Genomic DNA, 23,140 nt, shown 5'->3' with positions numbered 1-23,140 from the left:
TACATGAGAACCACGTTAGGGACCATCCACCCCGCTCTCACCATGGTGCAAGCACAAAGAACGCACTCAGGGCTTGACCCTTCACACAGCGTGGTCGCTTTAACATCTGCTCTCCTGTCTTCTGTGGTGGCCGAGGCAGTGACCGCACTGTCTCCTGACCCCGTGTGTGTGGGAACAAAAGGTGGCACAAGCCCTCAAGACTACTGTTCCCCAACCTCTTGTCCCCAGGTCTGGTGACTGGGTTATAAACTATGTCCTTGGACCACTCCCCCAAATTCCAATATAACAGTTTGGGGAACCAACGACAGAGACCACAACCCTCACTCAGGTCAAGTATGCCGCAGCGTTACTTTTAAATCCGCCAAGAAAACAAGGATCTTTCCATAATAAATAGCAATAATTCTCTGAACAGTTTTCCTTCTACCTCCTTAAATCACTTGTCGTTGAGGGAAGGGTCCTCTTCTTTTCCAAGGAGCCCCGCCTACCCGCACAATTGACTCTACCTCTGGCCTCCATCTTGCCACATCTGTTCACAGTCTTTACCCTCCTCAATCTTTATGGTCATTGGTTGCCCCCGGCCCTATCCTCCTCCACTTGGGAGTCCCCTTTCTCCCAGTTTCTATGACACAATAATCTTCCGGTTCTCTTTCTATTTCTCTGATCAGTCCTTCTCCTCCCACATAGATACATGCTCCCAAGCTCTTATCCGCAGACCTCCTCTCTTATGCTTCATGAGTGCCATCCCCTTTGATAGTTTCACTGAGCACCTCTAAGACGGAAGTCCCAAATTGTTACCTCCCTCTCGCCCCAGACCGGCATTTATAACTTTATATTTGACATCTCCTCTTTCTTGCCAGACCCAACCTCCTCACCCTCTAAATGGAACAGCCATTGCCAGCAGCTTCTCAGGCTCGGTCAACGTCAGCACATAGGCTGCGGCTCTCACACATAACTCAGCTTAGCACGAACTTTCTCCACTATTGTTATCATTACTCTCTTGCCTCACTGTTTCCCTCAAACTAAGCTGCTTTCCATTCATAGTCTCCCCTTGACAGATGTTTACTAAAAGATCAAACCAATTCAAAGTGTTTTTGAAGAGTTTTCACTTCGATCATCTTTGACACACATGGCCCAGACCAGACCAAATTTCTTCTCCAGGTTTATTCTAAGTGACATGAACCTAGAAGAACCGTTGACCCCAGGTTTGTTTGTTTTTTCATTTGATAGGGAGTCTGTTCACTGTCCCCTGAACAAACCTGAGCTTTCTTTCTGCCACATTATCATCCCCTCCCCTCCTTTTCTACTAGTTGAAATTAGATCTATCCATTGCTCAAAATTTAACACAATCAGCATTTACTCTTCAAATTCTGAGATCTTTCCTTCCTTTGAACCACGCCCACTACAGTGTAAGCTTCTTAATGACTGAAAGGTGTTTTCCATTCATTTCTTTACCTGCTACCACCCCCTTTCCCCAAATTGGGCACAGAGCCTTGAAGACAAGTGTGTAATAAACATTGACTCCTTGGTAAACAAAAAAGTATGTCTGATCACCAGTTTTTGTATCATATGTATTTTTTTATTCTAACATGCATATTTTTCACAATTTAATATTGGTGAAATCAAAGTTCATCTTATGATTATTGGCATGCTATAATTCAATTAGAAATTTTTCTAATTAAAAAATGGGTGGTACATAAGGTGGGTATATCTTACTTACATTTGACAGTGTCTTAGAGTCAATGAAATAAAGTATCATTCAAACATCCCTGAAAACAATTTTGTTTACTCCTCTGTCTCCCTGCCTCTAGGATGAATCATATTATGTTCTCAGCACTTCCTTAGTCCCTATTTTCTGCTCCTACTGCTGTCTCCACTTTACTTCCTTTAATTTTCCACTGTTCTCAAACAGTCAGACAATTACACTGCAGTAAGGCAATGCTAAACACAATGGTGTCATTGTATCGTGGTCCCACGTGATAAAATGCTGCTTATGATCCTGTGTGTCTACTATAGAATTAACAAGGTAAATATATAAGCTAGTTAAGATTTAAATAAAGCAGCTTTAGTTTTTAAAAGCGTGAACAGGCTACCATGCTATATGACCTTCAATTTCTGAAGACAGCATATTCAGAAGCAGAGTAATACTGAAATTAAATAAGACGACCAAAGTAATGTGATATATTTAATGACAATATAATTATCATTCTTTGAGCAGCATTATGACCTAGGAGATTTCCCGAGAAGGTAAAGGTTTCCTAACATGTCCAGATGCCCTGTCCCACCCGATTATCCTAGTTTACATGCTTTCATCCTTCATTTCTCTTTGAAGGTGGGAGACCCAGTGGTCTTGGGCCAGGCAGTTCTATGGAGGGGAAGCTGTCCTCACTAGCACTGTCATGGGGGACATGCCCCCTAGTGTGGTAAAGAGGCGTCTCTCACTTCCTCTTTCCATAGCCGAGGAACCAGCCAAAACAGATGACTTGTTCCATAAACCCTGTACTGTACTCCGCAATCCTGAGCTGTTCTGCCTCTCCCACACCTTTGCTCAGGCTGATTCCTTCATCTACAGAGGCACTACTAGTGCTTTCTATGATTGTGGGAATGTTCTATAGATCTGCATGGTACAATACAGGAGCCACCAGCCACATGGAGCTATTGAGCAGAGCACTTGAAATGTGACTAATGCAACCGAGAGACTGGATTTTTTTTTATTTTCTTTAAGTTTAAATAGATACATGGCTAGTGGCTACTCTATTTGACAGCAGAGATCTAGTGTGTCCTTTCCTATATATGCATCTAGCATGTACATTTTCTCTGAATCCTTAAACTTCTAGAGAATTATTAAACCTGGGGTCTTAGGGACCTCCTGAACTTGTAGTTGCCCAAGGTAATCTATATATATAGTTCATATTGTTGCCCAGAGCTGGACACACTACAGCCTCTGGACCAGTAGGCCGAAGGTCAGATGAGGGCTTGTGGCCGGAGGGGATGAGTTTGGTCCTCAACATAAGCAGTGGAGTAGGGAAGCAGGCGTCTGGGACCAGGTCACACCGGGAGGGTACATGGGAACAGAGGGATGGAAGGGGCCTGCCCGGGGAGGAGGGCGAGAGAAGCTGGGATACAGAGAGCAACTGTGCAGTCAGTCAGTCACACTGAGGGCGTGAGCGGGTCAGGTAGCTGCCGGCCCCTGACTTGGAAGTTCTGGAGGCTCTGGCATCCATGTGTGTGCCGATCCTCAGGAACTCAGAATCCTGCCTGGGAGTCATGAGCTGTGGAGCGGATTCCACAGGCCAGTGCTCCCTGGACCTACGTAAGGCAGGGTTACTTATGCTCTCTCTTTGGCTGTACCACTTGTCTACTCTTGACCAACACACCAGACGCCCAGACCCTGAGCAGGACGGTGGTAGAGGCAGTGGGGAAAAGAACAGAACAACTTCCTTCAGTAAGCAAAAACTCTTACTGACTGAGAAGGCTATTTCCCCCAGAACAGCCTTCTAATTCCAGGTGTTGTGATTTAAAGAAAAGGCCCACTTCTCAAAATCATGTCCTCTACTAATTAGAGATCCTACTACATTAATTAGCAAACACCTAAAACAGGGTTGAAGGAAATGGTTGTTTACAATTTACTGCAGATTCAGTAAAGCAGATTGCTTTCTTAATCTAAATTTAGCCGTATTAGAGGAAAGAGTCACTAGCTTGCAGAAGTAAGGGAGAAATTTTTCTAGGGTTGGCATGGGTGGGGGGGTCCCCTGGAGTGGGGGCAGGGCTTAGACATGGGGCTTACTGAGGACACCTGTAAGCTTGGAAAGGGAGGAAAGAAGCATTTGAAATACCATATTTCCCCATGTATAAGACGATCCCATGTATAAGACGCACCTTAATTTGGGGGCCTGAAATTTGAAAAAAAAATGTATTACATAAAGTTATTGAACTCAAGTTTTATTCATCATAAAATTTATACAACTCCTCATCTGCATGAAAAAGCATGAAATGCAAGTTAAAAATTTACAACCACACTATAAGACGTACCCACTTTTTAGACCCCAAATTTTTCGAAAAAAGTTGCATCTTGTACATGGGGAAATACGGTACATTTCCTCAGCAGACCCATGCCTCCTTCTGTCCCCAGACCAAGTTCTGCTGTCACTAATTCTCCAGTCCCTGCCCCTCTCCCTAGTGCTAGGCTTCCCCTGCATGGGGATTCCAGGACAGAGCATTGAGTTGGATTCTTGAGGGCCTCACAGGGGACAGGAAATGCTTTTCTGGACAGACTTAGCAGGAAAAGCACCAGCTAACAGATTGGGTCTGTGGGAGAGAGGGCAGGAGAAGGTTGGAAGAATGAGCACAGGCTTAGAGGAATTCTCTGTGCAAAGAGAACTTCTAGCTGTTCATTTCCACAGCACCTGGTGCTCAACATTCAGTAAATAGTTGAATGGATGAATAATGTCTCCTAATATTGCAAAATCATGCCAGTTGCCAGACTCACACAGGTCAAATTCTTTCCTGTCCAGGGTCTGAGCTATTTCCTTCTTAAACAGGCACTTAATCCAAAATTGTACGGATTTACTGATATTTTATTCCTATTTTGAATCCAAATTTCCCATGTGCTATCCAGAATGCCCCTAGGAAACTTGCCCTTCTTTTCCCTTCACAACTGAATCCTAGCTTCATTGGAATCTCAGAACATCTGGAAGATATTTGAGCCTTTTTTTTTTTTTGTAGGAGGAGTCTATCATTACCTGTTCACACACAAGAACAGAAGAAGATAATCCCAGACAGACAGAGGGGGGAACAGCATAGCATGAATAAGGGGCAAACCCAGGAGGTGGGGGAAGGGCAGCTGGCGGGCTCCTGGGCTACTCCAGGAGGGGGCGCTGCTCCTAGGAGCCCAGCTGTTACTGCTGTCTGCTGAGGGGGCGTGGTCAGCAAGTCCACGTGCAGGTGGCCATCCAGGCCCCGTAGATGTCTAGGCTCTTAACCGGCACAGCCTTGGAGTTCCTAGGAAAACACTGACCAATAAATTAGGTTGAAAAATATGTAGGAGGCAGGGAATATCAACCTGGAGTATTTGTCAATGGCATGGGTGTTCTGGAAGATGCGAAGACCCATCTGGCCCTTCAGAAGCCCCTTCTTCCTGGAGGAACCAGATTCACTGCCCAGGGCCAGGTGGACGACTATTCTGTCTTGCCTTTCTTCTTCTGTAAGAATATGGCTTCTTGGGTACCCAGCCAGGCTGTTGGCCTCAGACTCACTGTAGCTGCCATCCAGCATCATGGTTCTTGAGTGAAGCATTCCACACATACATGGGAACTGTAGGAAGCAAACACAAGGGAAGGTGTCAGGCAAGGTTAGGCTTTGTGAGAGGAGCGGAGGACACGCCCTGCGCCTAGAGCCCCATGGACACAACTAGAAGGATCCCCAGAGATCACTTAGGCTAAGGAGTCTCTATCCTGGCTGCATATTAGAGTCACCTAATGGGGACTAAAAATGTCTACACCCATAAGCCACTTGAGACTAATTTAAAGCCCCCAGTTTATTTTACAATGTAGCCAGTGTCTAGAACCACTAAATTAGTCCAACTGCCCTCAATTGCAGAGGAAGAAACTAAGACCCAGAGAGGCTATACAAGTCCCTTGAGATCACACAGCTCGTGTCAGAGTCAAGACTTTAAACTTATACATTCTTATTCCAGTTGTGGGACTCCACCTCTTTGTGCATGGATCAAAAACTGATTAGCTAGAAGAATGTCCTTACTCTAAAGAGTTACATGTAGCCTGACCAGGTGTTAGCACAGTGGATACAACATCAGATGGGACACAGAGGATCCAGATTTGAAACCCTGAGGTCACCGACTTGAGCGTGGGCTCATCCAGCTTGAGCACAGGCTCACCAGCTTGAGTGTGGGGTTGCAGGCTTGAGCCCAAGGTCGCTGGCTTGAACAAAGGGTCACTCACTCTTCTGTAGCCCTCCCAGTCAAGGCACATATGAGAAAGCAATCAGTGAACAACTAAGATGCTGCAATGAAGAATTGATGGTTCTCATTTCTCTCCCTTCCTGTCTGTCTGTCCTTATCTGTCCCTCTCTCTGACTTTCTCTCTCTGTCTCTGTCAAAGAAAAAAAAAAAAAAAAGAGTTACATGTAAGGGTAAAGGGTCATGATGCCTGCAATATATTTTTAAATGGTTCAACTACTCCAACAAAACCACATTCCCATATATAGAAAGATCACACAAAGATGGCAAAATGTTAACAATGTTGGATGTAAGTGTGGGTACATGGATGTATATTATACTATTTTGTATAATATTTCTGCAAGTGTGAAAATGTTTATAAATTATAAGTTGGAGGGAAGGAAAAGGTTTCGCTTAACTTCTTTTACAATCTGAGCCAACAAGGAGAGGGCTTCTGGCTGGTGCAGCACCGGCTGGTGTTGGCCAAAGGCATGAGGCCTGCCTGATATAGCCAACTGGTCAGGGGTGCATTCTTCTCAACCTGTTGATTTAATGTTTCTAACCTGGCTCCCAGCCCTGCAGTGCCTCTGTTTTTCCACCGGGAAAAGTGAAATAATGACGTTTCACAACCTGCCTCCTGTTGTTAGGAATCTTGAAATACTCAAATGGATACCATGAAAGAATACAAAAATAGATGGAAAATCAGAATTACTTGAAGTATTCTTACGCTTGAAATCTTTTGTGGCTTGGGAAGTTATTTTTTTAATCAGGCATGATTGTTTCATTATTTTTTTCAAAGTCTCATCCCATCAGCCAAAATAATCATATAGTACATTAATACATTCCTAGAATAGACTAGCTCATAGCCTTTAGGGATAAAAGGTCAGTAAGAGATCATCTATTCAATTCTCTGCGTTTAAATATAATCACACCCAAACGTTGACAAAATTGTGAGATACTGTCACTGGAGCCTTTGTTGTTGTTGTTAAAGGCACAGGTCTTTGCTTCTTTTCTTTGCTCTGATCTGAAATTCATTCTGCTAAATGAAAATAGACTTTTCTCCCAAGATTTTGAGTTAGAATCAGGAAATGTTAAAGATTATAAAAATTGTTCACATGACTGTGTTTCTAAGAAAAATTAAGCAACTCCTGGCATGTTGAACAGTCTGGATTATCAGGCCTAGCATTCAAACACGTGCAAGTGAGGCAGAGACCCTCCCTTCAATCCAAAGTGTGGGTCCCCTTGAAGCAGGGTGAGCCTAGCAGGCTCCAGTCAGCTCTGCCCTTTGCAGAGTGGAGGTTGAACTTTGGGGAACTTCAGAATCACAATGAGGATTCCAGGCTGCCATCCCCAGAGGTTCTAACTCAGTAGTAGGTCTAGGGTGCAGCCCACAATCTTCATTTTTAAGAGACTCAGAAGGTGACTGCAAGCCAGGTGCTCCCGGGCTCCCACTCTGGGAACCTCAACTCCACTGGGGGCCATTTTCAAGGTTGTGAATAGTGGTTTCTCTGTGGGGCAGCAGAAGAAAGATTTTGTGTCTCCACCACTGACTGCCCTCAAGCAACTGCCCCTGTCAGCTTTTAAATGGTGCATGTTACAACAGTGGAGTATAAGCTGTCACCTCCAGGCATCTGTTCTCACACAACAGGGCGCTGGACTTGGGTCCCAATTGTCTTCCCACATATGATTTTTGTTTCTCTCTAGACAGTGCCATATCATCACCGGCAAAAACCAGGCCCCATCATATGGTAACAGGTCAATGTACAAGTACAAGCTATTTGCAGGGAACTAGTCATGAGCCCATATTCATCGGGTGGAAACTTTGTTATTTTTTGAACAGCTCTATACAGAAATGTCTAACAGATTATAAATTAAAAAGCATATATATATATATATATATATATATATCCCAAAGTCATTTGAGAATGATCAATGTACAGATTATTATTAATTTGAACAAATGTTTAAATGCTGAAGTAAAAAGGTTTGAATAGAATTTTAAATATAAATTTTTAAACAATCTAGCATACTTGGAGAAATTGTAGAAATTTTTAACAGAGGTAATGCTGGCATTGAAAGGCGTTTTGAAAAGGCAATACATCCTCTTTTCCTAAAATTTAAAGTTCCCCTGATCTGAACACCTTTTCGGTGAATACCCATTTTGATTAGTGCAATGACTAGCAATGATTTCGTAACAAGTTTGCTCTTTATTTCTTATTATCATTAATAAGAATCTGAATCTGAATGAAATAGACTTTCCTTCCCTGTGTCAAAGTCCCATACACATTGCCTTCTATCTTGTCCTTTGAAACAATGCCTCATTTCCACTCTATCTCACAGTACAGTGTAATTTAGTATAGTATAGTATAGTATAGTATAGTATAGTATAGTATAGTATAGTATAGTGTAGTATAATGCAGTACAGTATAGATAGTATAGTACTTTAGTGACTCTAAAGACTAAGGTCATTTGTGGCTAAACTTTCACTGAGCTAAAGCACTGGTAAATAAAGAAGCTGTTTTCCCCCTAGAACTCTTGCCTTATCTGGCCATAGGGTATGGAGCTGTTCTCTCTAGACATGTTCAATAATAATAGTAATACTTATGTATGTCTAGAACCCTACCGTTTCAAAACAACTTTCACATACATTACTTTACGTGACCCTTACAACAAGCCTGGAAGAAAGGTAGGGTGACGATTCTGTTATACTTTTTACAATGAGAAAACTGAGGCCCAGCATAAGTGGCAGAGTTAGGCCAAAGAATCCATGTCTTCCTGTTCTTAGTCTGTCCAAAGACTTTCTGCTTTGTGACGTCCTTTATGGTAGACGCTAGAACCTATTCTAAAATGGATCACCCTCCTTTTACATCAATATCTCTTTTTTCTTTTTCTTTTCTTTTTAACCTTTTTTAAATTTTTTTTTTTTTTAGATTTTGTTTATTCATTTTTAGAGAGAGAGTAGAGAGAAAGAGAGAGAGGAGAAGGGGAGGAGCAGGAAGCATCAACCCCCGTATATGCCTTGACCCGGCAAACCCAGGGTTTTGAACCGGCGACCTCAGCATTCCAGGTCGATGTTTTATCCACTGTGCCACCACAGGTCAGGCCTCAACATCGCTTTTTTCTACATGCAACCCCCCCCCCCCATTCTCATCCTGCTAGTAGCATGGAGAGGGACAAGGAACCAAAGGAAACTTCTCTCACCTTCTCCTGCAGCTTCCGCTCCTTCCGCTCCTGCACGGTGGTCAGGTAGTTGACCGCGGCGTACTCCAGCACCGAGAGGAACACGAACACAAAGCTGACCCAGAGGTAGATGTCCACGGCCTTGACGTAGGAGACGCGGGGCATGGAGGCGTTCACGCCGGTGATGATGGTGGACATGGTCAGCACCGTGGTGATTCCTGCAATACCCTGCTTTTAGTTCAGCCGCCGATGAGGGAACAGAACTGCTCCCACATTTGACTAAGTCACCATTTTACATTTACCAGGCTTGACTCAAACGAGAAAGAAGGATCTGCTCTGCTCCACAAGCAGCCGGCTGTTCTCCCGGCCCACCTGCTGCCTGTCTCTTCTCACTTTAAGCACCTTGGGGCACTGGGTTTCTGTGATGTGGCTGACAAGGGCAGCAGTGCTTCAGAAAGGGCCTGTTCAAATGTGGAATTGAAAACAGGGACTAAAGGGACACCTTTAGTGGAACCTCCCCACACCTCAAGGAATGGACACACTCTCCCTCCATTATTAAATCCATGGAGACTGTGCACATTCCTGGAAGTCTGTCGTGCTAGTTTCTTCCTCACACTGCCTCGCTGGTCAAACCCTCACATTTCTCAGGGCCCAACCTAATTTTGTCCAAATTTATAAGAATTAGTTGTAGCTCTGGCCAGTTGGCTTAATGGTAGAGTGTCAGCCCAGCATGTGGATGTGCCCGGGTTTGATTCCCAGTCAGGGCACACAGGAGAAGTAACCCCTCCCTCTTCATCCCCTTCTCTCCCCCCCCCCATCCCCCACTACAGCCATGGCTCAATTGGTTCCAGCAAGTTGGCCCCAGGCACTGAGATGGCTCCGTGGAGCCTCCACCTCAGGTGCTAAAAAATAGCTCAGTTGCAGAGCAATGGCCCTAGATGGGCAGAGCATCACCCTGTAGGGGGCTTGCTGGTTGGGGCATATGTGAGAGTTTGTCTCTGTCTCCCCTTCTCTCACTTAAAAATAATAAAGAAAAAATTCATTGTAAACATTCACTCTGGAATTCGGAGTCTGTGAAGGACTAAAACCACAAGTCACCAGGATCTTCCCAGAAATCATGTATCATGGACCTTACCTCCAAATGCTTAGTCTGTCAAAACAAAGCCAAAACACAAAGTTTTTGTATTTACTGAATAAGTTTTTGGCATTTGTAACATTATTTATCAAAGTACTGAGCTCTAACACTGCTGGTGGTGGAAGTCTGTACCCCAAATAAGCTCTGTCTTTCTAAAATGATTCGAGCAGAGTTGATGTTACTTTAGCTCGCTATCGTTTTCATAATGTAGCCCAGGAAAATGAGGGCAGTGTGGGGAAGGTGAAGACCAGAAATAGGAGGAACGTTTGTTCCTTTGACTCTGACAGCCCATCACTTAAGAACTCTGAATAATGGTTTTACTTTTTCTTTACATAGTTGTCAGTTGAAAAAAATAATAATAACCACCCTACCACACTTTATCCAATGCTTTTACCAAGTGAAACTCTGGCAGGCACAGCTCTGCGGTCGATCCAGAAGGACACCCAGGACAGCATGACCATCAGGGTGGCAGGGAAATAGGTTTGGAGCAGGAAGAAGAAGATGTGGCGACGCAAGGTGAAGTTGATGTACAGACGGTTGTACCAGCCTGGGGGACACAAGGAAGAAGCCGGTAAGGTTCCATCTGAGAGGCAGGAACAAACTCCTTCCCCTGAGCCCCTCTTTCCTCGACATTGCTCTCATCTTCAGTAGAAAGTTACACATGAGTGACCAATGGGCTTAATGTAATTATTTCCTTTCCAAAGTCTAAGCCCTCTCTCCTATGAATAAATATCTTGCTGGTATCTAGTACATTAACTATTTTATTCAGTAATATCTAACTTCTCTCCACAGCATTTTGGGGAAGGTAGAAATAAATAGAGGTCTAGGTTAAGTTGTTTGGTGTTTGTTTTTGCAAACCACAACTACATTTCCTGAGTGACTAGTTCTATTTTGTTGAAGCCAACACCACGAGGCAGGAGCCAGTGAGATCAGTCAGTGTAGTCCATCTCCACATTCATCACAGAAGAAATAAGGCGTTCACAGAATTCTGAAGTCTAACATCAGTTCTATTTCTGACACCCCATACACTGTGTGGAAGTCACTCCATCTTGTGCAAGTCATTTACCATTTGCTCATTCCTTTGGAAAAAAATGAAGATATAAATATTATTTATTTCACTCTAGCAATCTGAGAATCACTGCTTAATGGTTGTAAAAAAAGAAAGGATAAAAATGTTAAGGCTTCAAATGATCCACAATATTATTACCCAACTACTGGAACCAAAGATGGTGTTAAGGACCGAATAAATGTGTAGAGTGAGCTGAAGCTGTGTGCACACCCCACCCACTCCCATCTCTGCCCACCCTCATCAGGAAACGACAGAACTCAGAGACGGTCCAGCTCTGTGCCTCAAAGCAAGAGGTACACACAATGGTGTAAACAAGATGCTTTCAGGAGCACAGAGGCAGGTACTATTTTGTTTGTGTTCATAACATTTATTGTTAAAGTCATCTTCTATTAGTGGTAAATGATATCCGTTTCCTACAGATGATGGTGATGTAAAATTCCTCTTTAAAATAAAGTACAAGAGGGGAGTTGACTTGAAGAAAAAAATTAAGTCAATGGCAGCATAGGTGTATGTCCGACAGACTTCACAACGGTGTTATGTAACTAATTGAAACCCAGATTGGGTCTGATTCTCTTACTTGGGACATGAGGAAACTCTCAGAGACTTTTCTAAGAGTCCAGATGAACTTGGGTCAGAGCTCAGGTCTCCAAGCAAAAGGCTTTTCTCACACTATTGTCCCTTCAGTTGTGCAGTGACCACCGAGGCCGCTGCATGTGAGTGCTGTGCTAGGGCCTGAAGGGGATGGAGACAGACTTAGATCTTTCCAGGCAAGGGCTCCTCTCACACTATGTCCCTTCAGTTGTGCAGTGACCACCGAGGCCGCTGCATGTGAGTGCTGTGCTAGGGCCTGAAGGGGATGGTGAAATGTCCATCTAGGGAAGCAGCGAGTACCTTAGGTTTTGGAAAAGGAAACTTTAGGAACTATTGGATAGAATGATTAAGAAAGATCTCTTGGAGGAGATGAGTATAAGCTGGAGCAGTGCAGGGTGAGGACAACGACTCAGCCTGCTGCATGCAAGGAACCCTGGGAGCTTTACTACTCTCCAAAGCCCTGCCGTATCCCAGGGTGATTCTGATTTAATTGGTCTGGGATGGGGACCTAGGGATAGGCATGTTTAAAAAGTTCCCCAGGTTCATAGTGGCACCATTCACAATAGCCAAAAGGTAGAAACAAGCCAATGTCCATCGATGGATGAATGGTTAAATATAATCCACACAATGGAATAATATTCAGCCTTAGAATAGAATATTTACTTACACATGCTTCTACATAGATGAATCTTGAAAGTATTATGATAAGTGAAACATGTAGTCACAAAAGGACAAATATATGATTTCACTTTTTTTTTTTTTAATTTAATTTTATTTTATTTTATTTTTAGAGAGGAGAGAGACAGAGGAGAGAGAGACAGAGAGAGAGAAGGGGGGAGGAGCTGGAAGCACCAACTCCCATATGTGCCTTGACCAGGCAAGCCCAGGGTTTCAAACCGGTGACCTCAGCATTTCCAGGTCAACGCTTTATCCACTGCACCACCAGAGGTCAGGCTGATTTCACTTTTATGAGTCACCCAGAATAGTCAAATTCATAGAGATAAAAAAGACTAGAGGTTCCCAGGGGCTGGGGCTGGGGAATGGGGAGTTATTGTTTCATTAGTACAGAGTTCTGTTTGCAATGATGAACAAGGTCTGGAGATGGATGGTGGTGATGGGTGCACAACATTGTGGATGTACTTAATGCCAGTGAATTGTACACTTAAAAATAGCTAAAATGGTAAATGCTATGTTATATGTAGTTTACCACACAAAAATAGTACTAGCTAGCAACAACAAAAAGATTTCCCAAGTAATTCTAATGTGCAGCCAGAGCTGAGAAACGTTGACTTGGAGCAGTGGTTCTCAAAGTGCTGCTCCTGGACCAGCAACAAGAGCATCACACACAGGATCTGCTGATGAGCAAGTGTGAGGAATGGGGCCCAGCGGTCTGTGTGCACCATCGCTGGAGGACCAGTTAAAACCCTGCTGGGCATCACCCCCACTGCTCCTGGCTGATACTGATGTTGCTGGCCGAGCACCATCGTTTGAGAACAACATTAGTTAAGAGAAACGGTCTCTGAATCTTGACATACATAAGAGTCACGTGTTAAACAGGCAGAGTCCTGGGCTCCACTCGAGATTCTGACCCAGTAGCTACAATGGTGCCCAGAAATCTGCTTGTCAAACACCCTCTCCTGGTGGTTTGGATGCAGGTAGACCTCAGGCTGCACCTGAGAAGTGCTGCTGAGGTGACAAAAGCCATCTGGCTGGGTTAGAAAGCTAGCACCTGAGTCGGGTAAGGGAAGGGTTGGACCAACAGCAAAAGGCTGGAACAGCAGTGTGGCTCTAGACAGCTTGACAGGTAATTACCGTGTAGGTTTGGGGGTGGTTTGAATGAGGCAGGAGCCTTTAGTGCAGTGGGTAAATAGAAAGTGATCTTCAAATACACAGAAACTACTAATTATTTATTCGTCCCACAGCCTTTGTCTAATCTCATTAGCTTAAATGAAGCAAATCACGTTTTTTCTTAGGTTTGTACAGGGCCTTTCCAGATGGGCTGAGAGCTGCTTTTATTCCGTGAAGGACTGCTCCATTATCCTTTCCTTTTGTCTAAGAAAAACAGGGAGGGTTGCCTTGGAAACACAAGGCATGAACCAGAGGCTGTGAAAATGAACACTCTGTGTTCTAAACAGTCTAGGGTGAAAGCACAGCCCCCTCCCCGAGACGGGGTGGTAAACCTGCTTGCTGGCACATAGCAGATAATGGGAGCAGAAAGAAGATAAATTTTAATCCGGACTCCAGACAGGCTCTAACCGGGGATAAAACAAACAAGCATGCTATTCCCATGTAGAAAACGTCTAAGACAGGGGTCCCCAAACTACGGCCCGCGGGCCACATGCGGCCCGCTGAGACCATTTGTCTGGCCCCCACCACACTTCCGGAAGGGGCACCTCTTTCATTGGTGGTTACTGAGAGGAGCACAGGATGCGAGTGCTCCTGTGCTCCTGGAGTACTGTATGTGGTGGTGCCGCACACTTGCATCACTTCTTACGGCTAGCAGTGACAAATATGGAACCGGACATTGACCATCTCATTAGCCAAAAGCAGGCCCATAGTTCCCATTGAAATACTGGTCAGTTTGCTGATTTGAATTTACTTGTTCTTTATTTTAAATATTGTATTTGTTCCCGTATTGTTTTTTTAACTTAAAATAAGATATGTGCAGTGTGCATAGGGATTTGTTCATAGTTTTTTTATAGTCTGGCCCTCCAATGGTCTGAGGGACTGTGAACTGGCCCTCTGTGTAAAAAGTTTGGGGACCCCTGGTCTAAGAAGTACACATAGTGACAAAGGCAGTTCGCCTGGCCACTTAATAGCTGTGTGACTTCAGTTAACCTGAATTCCTCCTAGTCTCAGTTTTCTCATCTGTCAACTGGGGATAGTAACATCTACAGCAAGGTTTGTTGGGTAGAAATTAGTTAATTCACATAAAGTACTCAAAACAGTGGCACATTATGAAAACTATATAAGAAACTCTCAATAATGGTTTTAGAGAGTTGACTTGAACTTGCCAAGAATAAATGAGAAAAAAAAATTGCATGGCAATACATGTCAGAATGAATAAGAGTGGGATGAGGATGAGCATTGTGGGCATAAAGCGAAGCAGGCGTGGGCTGTCTCGACACCAATACAACCTTGGCTGGGCTCGCTTTTCTCCAGTGTTGGATATTGTGAACCAAAGACTGTGGGTGCGGGCAGGTGACCAGGGAGATGGTGACCGTACAGGGGCGACAGTAGCACAAAACCTTCCCATCAAAGGGCCTGGGCATCTCAGCACTGAGACAAAGGGTAATGAAGTGAGAAGTCCTCTAAGGTCCCAGAGCTACTGCAGAGCGGTCACAGGCTGAATTGTGTCCCCCAGAAAGATATGTTGAAGTCCTAACTCTCAATGCCTGTGAATGGGACCTGATTTTGAAATAGGGTCTTTGCACATGTAATCAAGGTGAGATGAGGTCATATTGGATTAAGATGGGCCATAAACCAATGACTTACGTCCTTGGAGAAGGGGGAATTTGGACGTAGATATACAGAGACATAGATACGCAGTACCTTGTCAAGACACAGAGACACAGGGAGAAGGCTATGTGACCAAGGAGGTTGGAGTGATGTAGCAACCACCAAAAGCTAGTAAGAGGCAAGAAAGGAGCCCTCCCTAGAGCACTCAGGAGGTGCAAGCACCCAGTTTGTAGTAATTAGTCATGACAGTCCTAAGAAATTAGGCCCTGGCCGGTTGGCTCAGTGGTAGAGTATCAGCCTGGCGTGCAGGAGTCCCAGGTTCGATTCCTGGCCAGGGCACACAAGAGAAGCGCCCATCTGCTTCTCCACCCCTTACCCTCTCCTTCCTCTCTGTCTCTCTCTTCCCCTCCCGCAGCCAAGGCTCCATTGGAGCAAAGTTGGCCCAGGCGCTGAGGATGGCTCTATGGCCTCTGCCTCAGGCGCTAGAATGGCTCTGGTTGCAACGGAGCAATGCCCCAGATGGGCAGAGCATCGCCCCCTGGTGGGCATGCCGGGTGGATCCCAGTCGGGCGCATGCGGGAGTCTGTCTGACTGCCTCCTCGTTTCCAACTTCATAAAAATACAAAAAAAAAAAAAAAAAAAAAAATTAATATAAGAACTGATTGTGAGATTAGAGAAGGGCTGACAAATGGATCCTCTCAAAACTACAGACACAGCCCAGGGTCCAAGAAGAGACTGCGCTAGCACTAAAAACTGAATCTATAGATCTAAATATAGGTATATAGGCATTGCCTCAGACAGCTATCCATCCCTATCGTTAAGTTGAATAAATCAGGTTATGGATTAGCATGTAAAATATAACCCCACTATCATGAAATTACATAAAGTAAGATGTCAGCAAGGGTGTTGGCTAAATGGTTAGAAATGATTACCTCTGGCCATGGGATTTCAGAAGAGAACAACTTTTTACTCTCTGCTTTTAAGTGCTGTTTATGTTTTGGTGGACTATGAATTACTTTAATAAGAAGAATGTATTTTCCTTAGGAGGGGAAAGGTTCAGCTGAAGAAGAATTCTAACGTGTTTTCTTTCACAATGGAAACAAACCAAGCAAAAGTTAGCTACTGGACCACTTTGTAAAGTGTATGAGCGTCTAACCACTACGCATACACCTGACCCTAGTACAGAATAATACTGAATGTAGACTGTGATTGAAAAATAAAAATAAATTAAAAGAAAGAACCACCAAAAAAAGAAAAAAATATGTTCGCTTGCTACCGGTACTGCTGTAGAAGGCCAATCTGGAAGTGGTGTGAAATTTCTGAATCAGAAACTGAGACAGGGAGATCTTCTCGTCTGTTTTCAGGGAGTCGTCCCCATTCTTCCAATACAGCATCAGATCTTCATCTGTATAAGCATCTTTGGAGAGAGGAAAATCAGTTAATTTGACTCCTTTGCTTCTGATGCAGGGTGAAGCCACAGGGAAATCCTACACCAGCCTAAGAGTAAACAGTTCTGAACACTGGCAGGCAGCACTCGGTCTCATGGTTATTAAAATGGCACAAATATTGGACAGGGAATAAGGCAAAGATTTGTCATTAGGCATACTGATACTTACAGCTTTCCAGCTCCAAAGAACAGGTCTGGGAGTCCAGCGGAAAGTGGCTGAAGTCCATGTTGCACATGGCAGTGACTGTAATCCTAGACAACCCAAACACGCATGTTGGCTCATGCACCTGCTCAGAGTAAGGAGAACAGGGACCCCACCAAGAGTAGCTGCCTCCTCACATCTATTTCAGAAGTTTGGAAACCCAGGTATCTAAGTTACAGAACTTGAACTTTTGTCTTTCTGTAGGAGATATCACTGGGGCTCTGCCTGGATCCTAACTGCTGAGGGCCTTGGCCGCTAATGGCTGCTCACTCTCCTGTCGTTGCTCTCAACAAGCCTCCCTCAGAAACACCTGGAAGATTCTGCCCCTCCCCACACCCCACCCAAAGGTATTAGCACCTAATTCTAGTGAACTGTACAAGCAGGCTAGGAGGATATGCATAAGATTGTATAATCACTCAAGTTAGCCCAGAAGCCAGCCTGCAACAGCACTCAGTGAACAGTAGGTATTTTTGTTGAGTTTTCTTTTGGTGTGTGACAGAGACAGAAAGAGACAGAGAGAGGGACAGATAGGGACAAACAGAAAGGGAGAGAGATGAGATGCGTCAGTTCTTCATTGCAGCACCTTAGTTGTTCATTGATTGCCTTCTCATACGTGCCTTGACTGGGGGCTACAGCAGACTGAGTGACCCCTTGCTCAAGCCACCAACCTTGGGCTTCAAGCCAGTGACCATGGGGTCATGACTATGATCCCACACTCAAGATGGGTGAGCCTGCACTCAAGCCGGTGACCTTGGGGTTTTGTACCTGGGTCCTCTGCGTCCCAGTTCGATGCTCTATCCACTGCACCACTGCCTGGTCAGGTGAACAGTAGGTATTTTTAAAAAATATTTATTACCAATAAACTTGCATATAGAAGTCTCAGGGGTGGAAGGTACATAGAAGGTTGTTGCTGCCCTAAGCTCATTCAGGCCCCTCTAGTCTAGTAACCCAGGCTTAAAATCCCCAATGACAGGGAAGTCACCGAATCGAACATGGCCATTTTGTCTCAGAGAGTTCTGACGGGCATCAGAGGCTTGCAGCATCCCATGTAGCACACAGACCCAACCACAATGGCAAACTCTCTAGGGCCAGGACAAAGAAACCATGACCCCACGGGCAGTTACCTCATGCTGTACAGCACGTGCCCATCGGGGAACACCCTCAGCATGATGTTCTCCTTGGTGGTGTCGTGGGTGAACGACCTTTTGGAGTGAACAAAGAAGACGTCGGGGACCCAGATCTTCTTCACCAGCCGGCCGTCAAAGGTCATGCTCTTGTTGCTGGTGCTGCGGAAGGACAGCCTCTCGTCCTTCCAGTAGTGCCTCAGGTAGAGGGTCATGGTGAAGTCCTGGGGAGCCGGGCAGACCAGACAGACACGGCTTAGGGAGCTCGCCTCCTTACAGAATTTAACCTGAAAATGTTTGCCTCCCGTTCCCCTCCAAGTGTGGTTCACCGGACCACTCGCACCGCTGGAGGAGTGGGCGCTAAGTATACAGAGCTGGGCCTCCCTCCCGGAGGCTCTGAATCAGAAAGCCTAGGTAGGGCAGGGCTTAGGGACCTGCACTCAGTCAACTCCCCATTATTTTTACCCATGAAGCTTGAGAACCCCTACTTAGATTTTACTGTATCTGGGCCAACTTCCAAGTCCCAGTATTGTTCCCTCCGACTCCGGCTCGGCCCACCCAGGCACGACCTGCACCATTGTAGCCCCACCAGTCACAGGCTCTCAAATAACCCGACACCCCACACCGCAGGCTGCCCCACCAAGGGCACTGCGTACCATGTCCACCTCCGAGATGCTGTCCAGGCTCTCCACCTGCACGTCCACACCCACCGGGATGGCAGGGCCTGCAGAAGAGCCAAGGTAGCTGGTTAAGGCACACTCCCCACACCGCCGGGCTGGAAGACAGCCCCAAAACCCTGCCCAGGGGAGCCCGACTGGAGCAGGGATGAGGCAGGGACTCAAATCCTATGAGGTTTTTCTCGCTATTTCCTGATGTGTTGGGTGCCTGAGTTTTCTCCACGAAGGCAGGGACTGCGTCTGCCTTATGTGCCCTTCCTGGGCCAAGGTGGATATTCGATCCATGCTTGGTGCTTGAGTCAAAGAGCTGGATTACTACCTTCTAATCCCAGAACCATCTCGGTAGGGTAGAACTACTAACGGTGCTCTAGTGCTGAGTGGAGACCCTGGTTGTTGGTCCTCCTGTGACAGCTAAAAAGGACAAAATGAAAGCTTTGACTCAGGGTGGGGACACCTGCATGCCCAGGGCGGGAGTCATTGGATCATTCAAACTCTACCTACAGAGTGCCGAGCAGAGGGCTGGAGGCATGCCCCGGAGAAGGCTGTGACAGGAAGGGAGATGAGATCTCTGTGCACGGTTGGATCGCAGTGAAAGATGACACCATACAAGGTGTTGAAATCCCTTAGGGCCACATCGGGTGAGAAACACAAAACCACACAGCCCAGAAGCCGGCACTCAGTTCCACCTTGCCTGGGGTAAGATTTCTGAAACCAGTTTTTCTGTGAGTTCCCATCCTCCTTCTTGGTCTGGGTGATCGTCACAATAGAGGTTCACTTTGCAGTAACCTAGTGGGCTATACACTTACAATCTGTGCACTTTTTTTTATATGTATATTATGCTTCCATGAAATTTTTTTAGATTTTAAAACCTAGAATGGGAAAAAACAAAAATCTGTGTCTGTCAAACATATGAATGAGTGCTATTACATTCAGGCCAAAAATGTGTCTGAGAGTCAGGTGGCAGCTGGACTGGACCCCGGGGAGTAGGCATTGTTCACCGGCGGGCCCTGTTGCACTGCGTCCTCTGAGCCCCACCCACAGTGGACGGAGTGGGGAGAACCTTAGGCTGGCAGGGGAAGTCTGGCTCTTAGGGAATGAGGTGGACCAGAAGGGACCAAAACTTTGGCCGTGGGCAGGGAAGGAGGATCAGAGATCCTGACACAGAAGGAACTAGAAGGCTCAATCTTGTTTTAGCACAAATGCAGAGGCCCAGGGCATTGGATGCTCACTGACGCCCCCTCCACCTCCCCCCATCGGCCTGCCAACACTCGCAATCCCAACACGAAGGATTTTGGCTGAGTTCGATGGATTGGAAGCATTTTATTTATTACTAGCGAGATTTCGTGGATATTGAGGAGCCCCTGAGACATTTCACCCGCAGGTGTTGTAAAGTACCAAAGGCTACAGAATTAATATTAATATTATAAGAGGCTTGGAGAACATTTTATTAATTTGGGTTAAAGTGTGCAGAGAAATTGTGAGAATAGTCTCTGTACTGTGTGATTGGCATAGTCAGGATGGCCCTTGGCATTGTATTGTAAATGCAAAGGGGAGGAAAACATGGATTCCCAGACATTCCACCACGCCTGTGGGGAAAGGGGTGAATGGCTAGCCAGGTGCAGGGAGAGAAAAACCAAAATAAACCTTTTCTCATAGCAATGAGCCATTACGTGGGCATTTTCCCCACCGAAACTACCTCTCCTATGTAAATGCGTGTGTGACTCTGGACAGAGAGATAGCAGATAAACACTAGATAATATAGGAATGCCTTTAATATGTAGAGACATCTTTCTACCATTGTGTTGGCTTGTAAATTTTGTTTTCTCCAAAATGATGTATGGCTTGCAAATTGAATGTGGTCCTATCATGTTAAAGGACATATGACTATAACCAATAGTGATAAGGGGCTCCTAATTGCAATTTTTGCTTCTGTACTTCACACTTACAAAACTATAAAAACTAAGTAGAACAAAGGGCCTGCGCGCTCTCCGTCAGATTTCTGTTGGAGTTCCCGCCGCTTGGCCAAGCTAGACAATAAAGCTTTGATGTGTAAATGACGGACTTTGTTCCTGTCTTTCATGTTTCGGGTCCCTCCGAATTTGGCTTAACAGATATTTTCTGTGTTCTTAAACATGAAAGCAAATGAATACTTTATCTTTTTAGTTTCACTTTTCCCCCTCTCAGAAAAATCAGGGCCTAAGCTGATCTTTCTATTTTCCTGTGTTCCTCAACAGATGGCTTAGGTCAGAGCCCATGAAAAAGCCCCACTCTAAAGGCCGCATCCTCTTCTCGCTCCTGGCTCCAGCGGTGCTTCGAGGGCACCAGAAACGGAACGCTCAGTGTAGGGAGGTGGACCCCTCCTCAGGGCTGGTTGGCCGGTCTGTGTCTCCGGACGGCCTTACAACGCCAGGGAGGGTCTGCCAGCAGCCTGGCTGGGGCTCTCTCCCAGTACCCAGACCCCGGCACCCTTCCACAGGGCTGTGTGTTCCCAACACTGCCCTCGAGGAAGTGGGGCTGGTTAATTCCTGGTCCTCCGGCCCCTTTGTTAGCCCGAGAGATGAACACGCCCAGAGTGCAAGCTCTGAACTCCCGGTGGTGCTGCCCCCCATGGAGGCTGTGCTCTCGACCGGCTCACCATGTGACCAGCAGCACCCAGTGGTCCAGAAGCCAAAGGGAAGAAACGATATGCCCATCACCCTCTTTGGACTCTCTCCTCTGTGGCCTGGTTTTCAGATAATGCTCACAGTGTTTAACCAGGAGCTGGTTTTGGCGAAGGACATTTTACAGATAAAATATATCAGTTTGCTTGATACCTGTTACTGTGTCTCTGTTCTCAGGGCCTGCCTCGCCCTCCACAGCTCCAGCCACCCTTCCAAGAGAACTGTGATAAAGCCTGGGAGGGGGGCATCGGTGCTCTGGAGGTGCGGCCAGGCGGGAGTGCAGCTCAAGTTCACAGGGAAACTGCGGCGTGGGAGGTAAACATTCTGTGTACTCAGGAGGCCCCCAAGCTGTTGGGATCCCCGCCCTCCTCCGTCTGAGTGCAGTGGAGTTGGCCTTTGCCTTTGACCTGCCCAAAGCCAGGGGTTAATGCTCCCAGGCTCTCCTGAATTCTCCATTTTGTGGCCCTTCCCAACCCTGGTTTTGGGAGAAATTCTTCCAAATTACTGAGCTTTCTTCTTCTTCTGTGAACAATTTTATGTCTTCAGCGGCACTGAGTCCTATCAGGTGTTAGAAAATAGTCTAGTAAATGAACGAGGCCTTCATGAACGGCTCCTTAACATAGCTGTGAGTTTTCTGCTTTACGAGAGGATCTGGTGAGCCCAGTCGAAGTCATTGGTGAGATTTCAGGCAGTGTGGCCAGAGAGGTGGCCTCTTTTCTCCATCCACTGGGCTCACCCACTCACTGCATGTCCTTCTGGACTCATTGTGAGTGTCACCTCCTGAATGAAGGTTCCTCTGATCCTCTCTCTGGGCAGAACTGACCAATCCCCCGGCTCTCCCACTCCATCACTAGAGGTGTCCCACACTGACTGCTCTCGGACAGTTGGTTGCACTTACTTATATGTTTCCCCAGTGGACTCCTGGAGAACAATCTATTATTTTGGGCAAAACAATTGAATGTAAAGGACTCCAATAGCATAAGCGTTCTGGGCTAGAGTGGCTCCTCGGCATTTCTTTCTAGTCACTGGCTCCTTGAGGCAGCTGTTTCCTGGTGCCTGTGACCGGGCCCGCGACCCGCTGCGTCCGTAACCAGACCTGCTGTACCCGTGACCCAGCCCGCGACCCGGCCCGCGACCCGCTGCGCCCACAACCAGACATGCTGCGCCCGTGACCGGGCCCGCGACCCGCTGCGCCTGTAACCAGACCTGCTGCGCCCATGACCAGACCCGCTGCGCCCGTAACCAGACCTGCTGCGCCCGTAACCAGACCTGCTGCGCCCATGACCAGACCTGCTGCTCCCGTAACCAGACCTGCTGCGCCCATAATCAGACCTGCTGCGCCCGTGACCGGGCCCGCGACCCGCTGCGCCTGTAACCAGACCTGCTGTACCCGTGACCGGGCCCGCGACCTGCTGCGCCCGTAACCAGACCTGCTGCGCCCGTAACCAGACCTGCTGCGCTCATGACCCGGCCCGCAACCCGCTGCGCCCGTAACCAGACCTTCTGCACCCGTGACCGGGCCCGCTGCGTCCGTGACCAGGCCCGCGACCCGCTGCGCCCGTAACCAGACCTGCTGCGCCCGTGACCCGGCCCGCAACCCGCTGCGCCCGTAACCAGACCTTCTGCGCCCGTGACCAGGCCCACGA

General features: G+C 46.4%; 1 protein-coding gene across 3 annotated transcripts in view; it reads right to left on the bottom strand.

The window, feature by feature from the left end:
• Nucleotides 1–2,764: 2,764 nt before the first annotated feature.
• The window catches only part of GABRR2 (gamma-aminobutyric acid type A receptor subunit rho2), a 38,867-nt gene continuing 18,491 nt past the window's right edge, over nt 2,765–23,140 (bottom strand). Inside the window, exons 3-9 of one of the 3 annotated variants that reach the window (XM_066358896.1) lie at nt 18,814–18,881; nt 18,158–18,381; nt 17,001–17,083; nt 16,661–16,801; nt 10,660–10,812; nt 9,152–9,348; nt 2,765–5,310 (exon numbers count right to left, since the gene is read on the bottom strand). In XM_066358896.1, coding sequence (XP_066214993.1) covers nt 4,999–5,310; nt 9,152–9,348; nt 10,660–10,812; nt 16,661–16,801; nt 17,001–17,083; nt 18,158–18,381; nt 18,814–18,881 — 1,178 coding nt within the window. In that variant the 3' untranslated portion in view covers nt 2,765–4,998. Of the gene's footprint in view, nt 5,311–9,151; nt 9,362–10,659; nt 10,813–16,660; nt 16,802–17,000; nt 17,084–18,157; nt 18,382–18,813; nt 18,882–23,140 lie in introns of all 3 variants that reach the window. The other 2 variants (XM_066358897.1, XM_066358898.1) reach the window with 2 other exon arrangements.

This window comes from Saccopteryx leptura, chromosome 1 (assembly GCF_036850995.1).
Source record: "Saccopteryx leptura isolate mSacLep1 chromosome 1, mSacLep1_pri_phased_curated, whole genome shotgun sequence".
NCBI classification, from domain to species: domain Eukaryota; kingdom Metazoa; phylum Chordata; class Mammalia; order Chiroptera; family Emballonuridae; genus Saccopteryx; species Saccopteryx leptura.
This window is presented reverse-complemented; position numbering and strand designations above follow the sequence as displayed.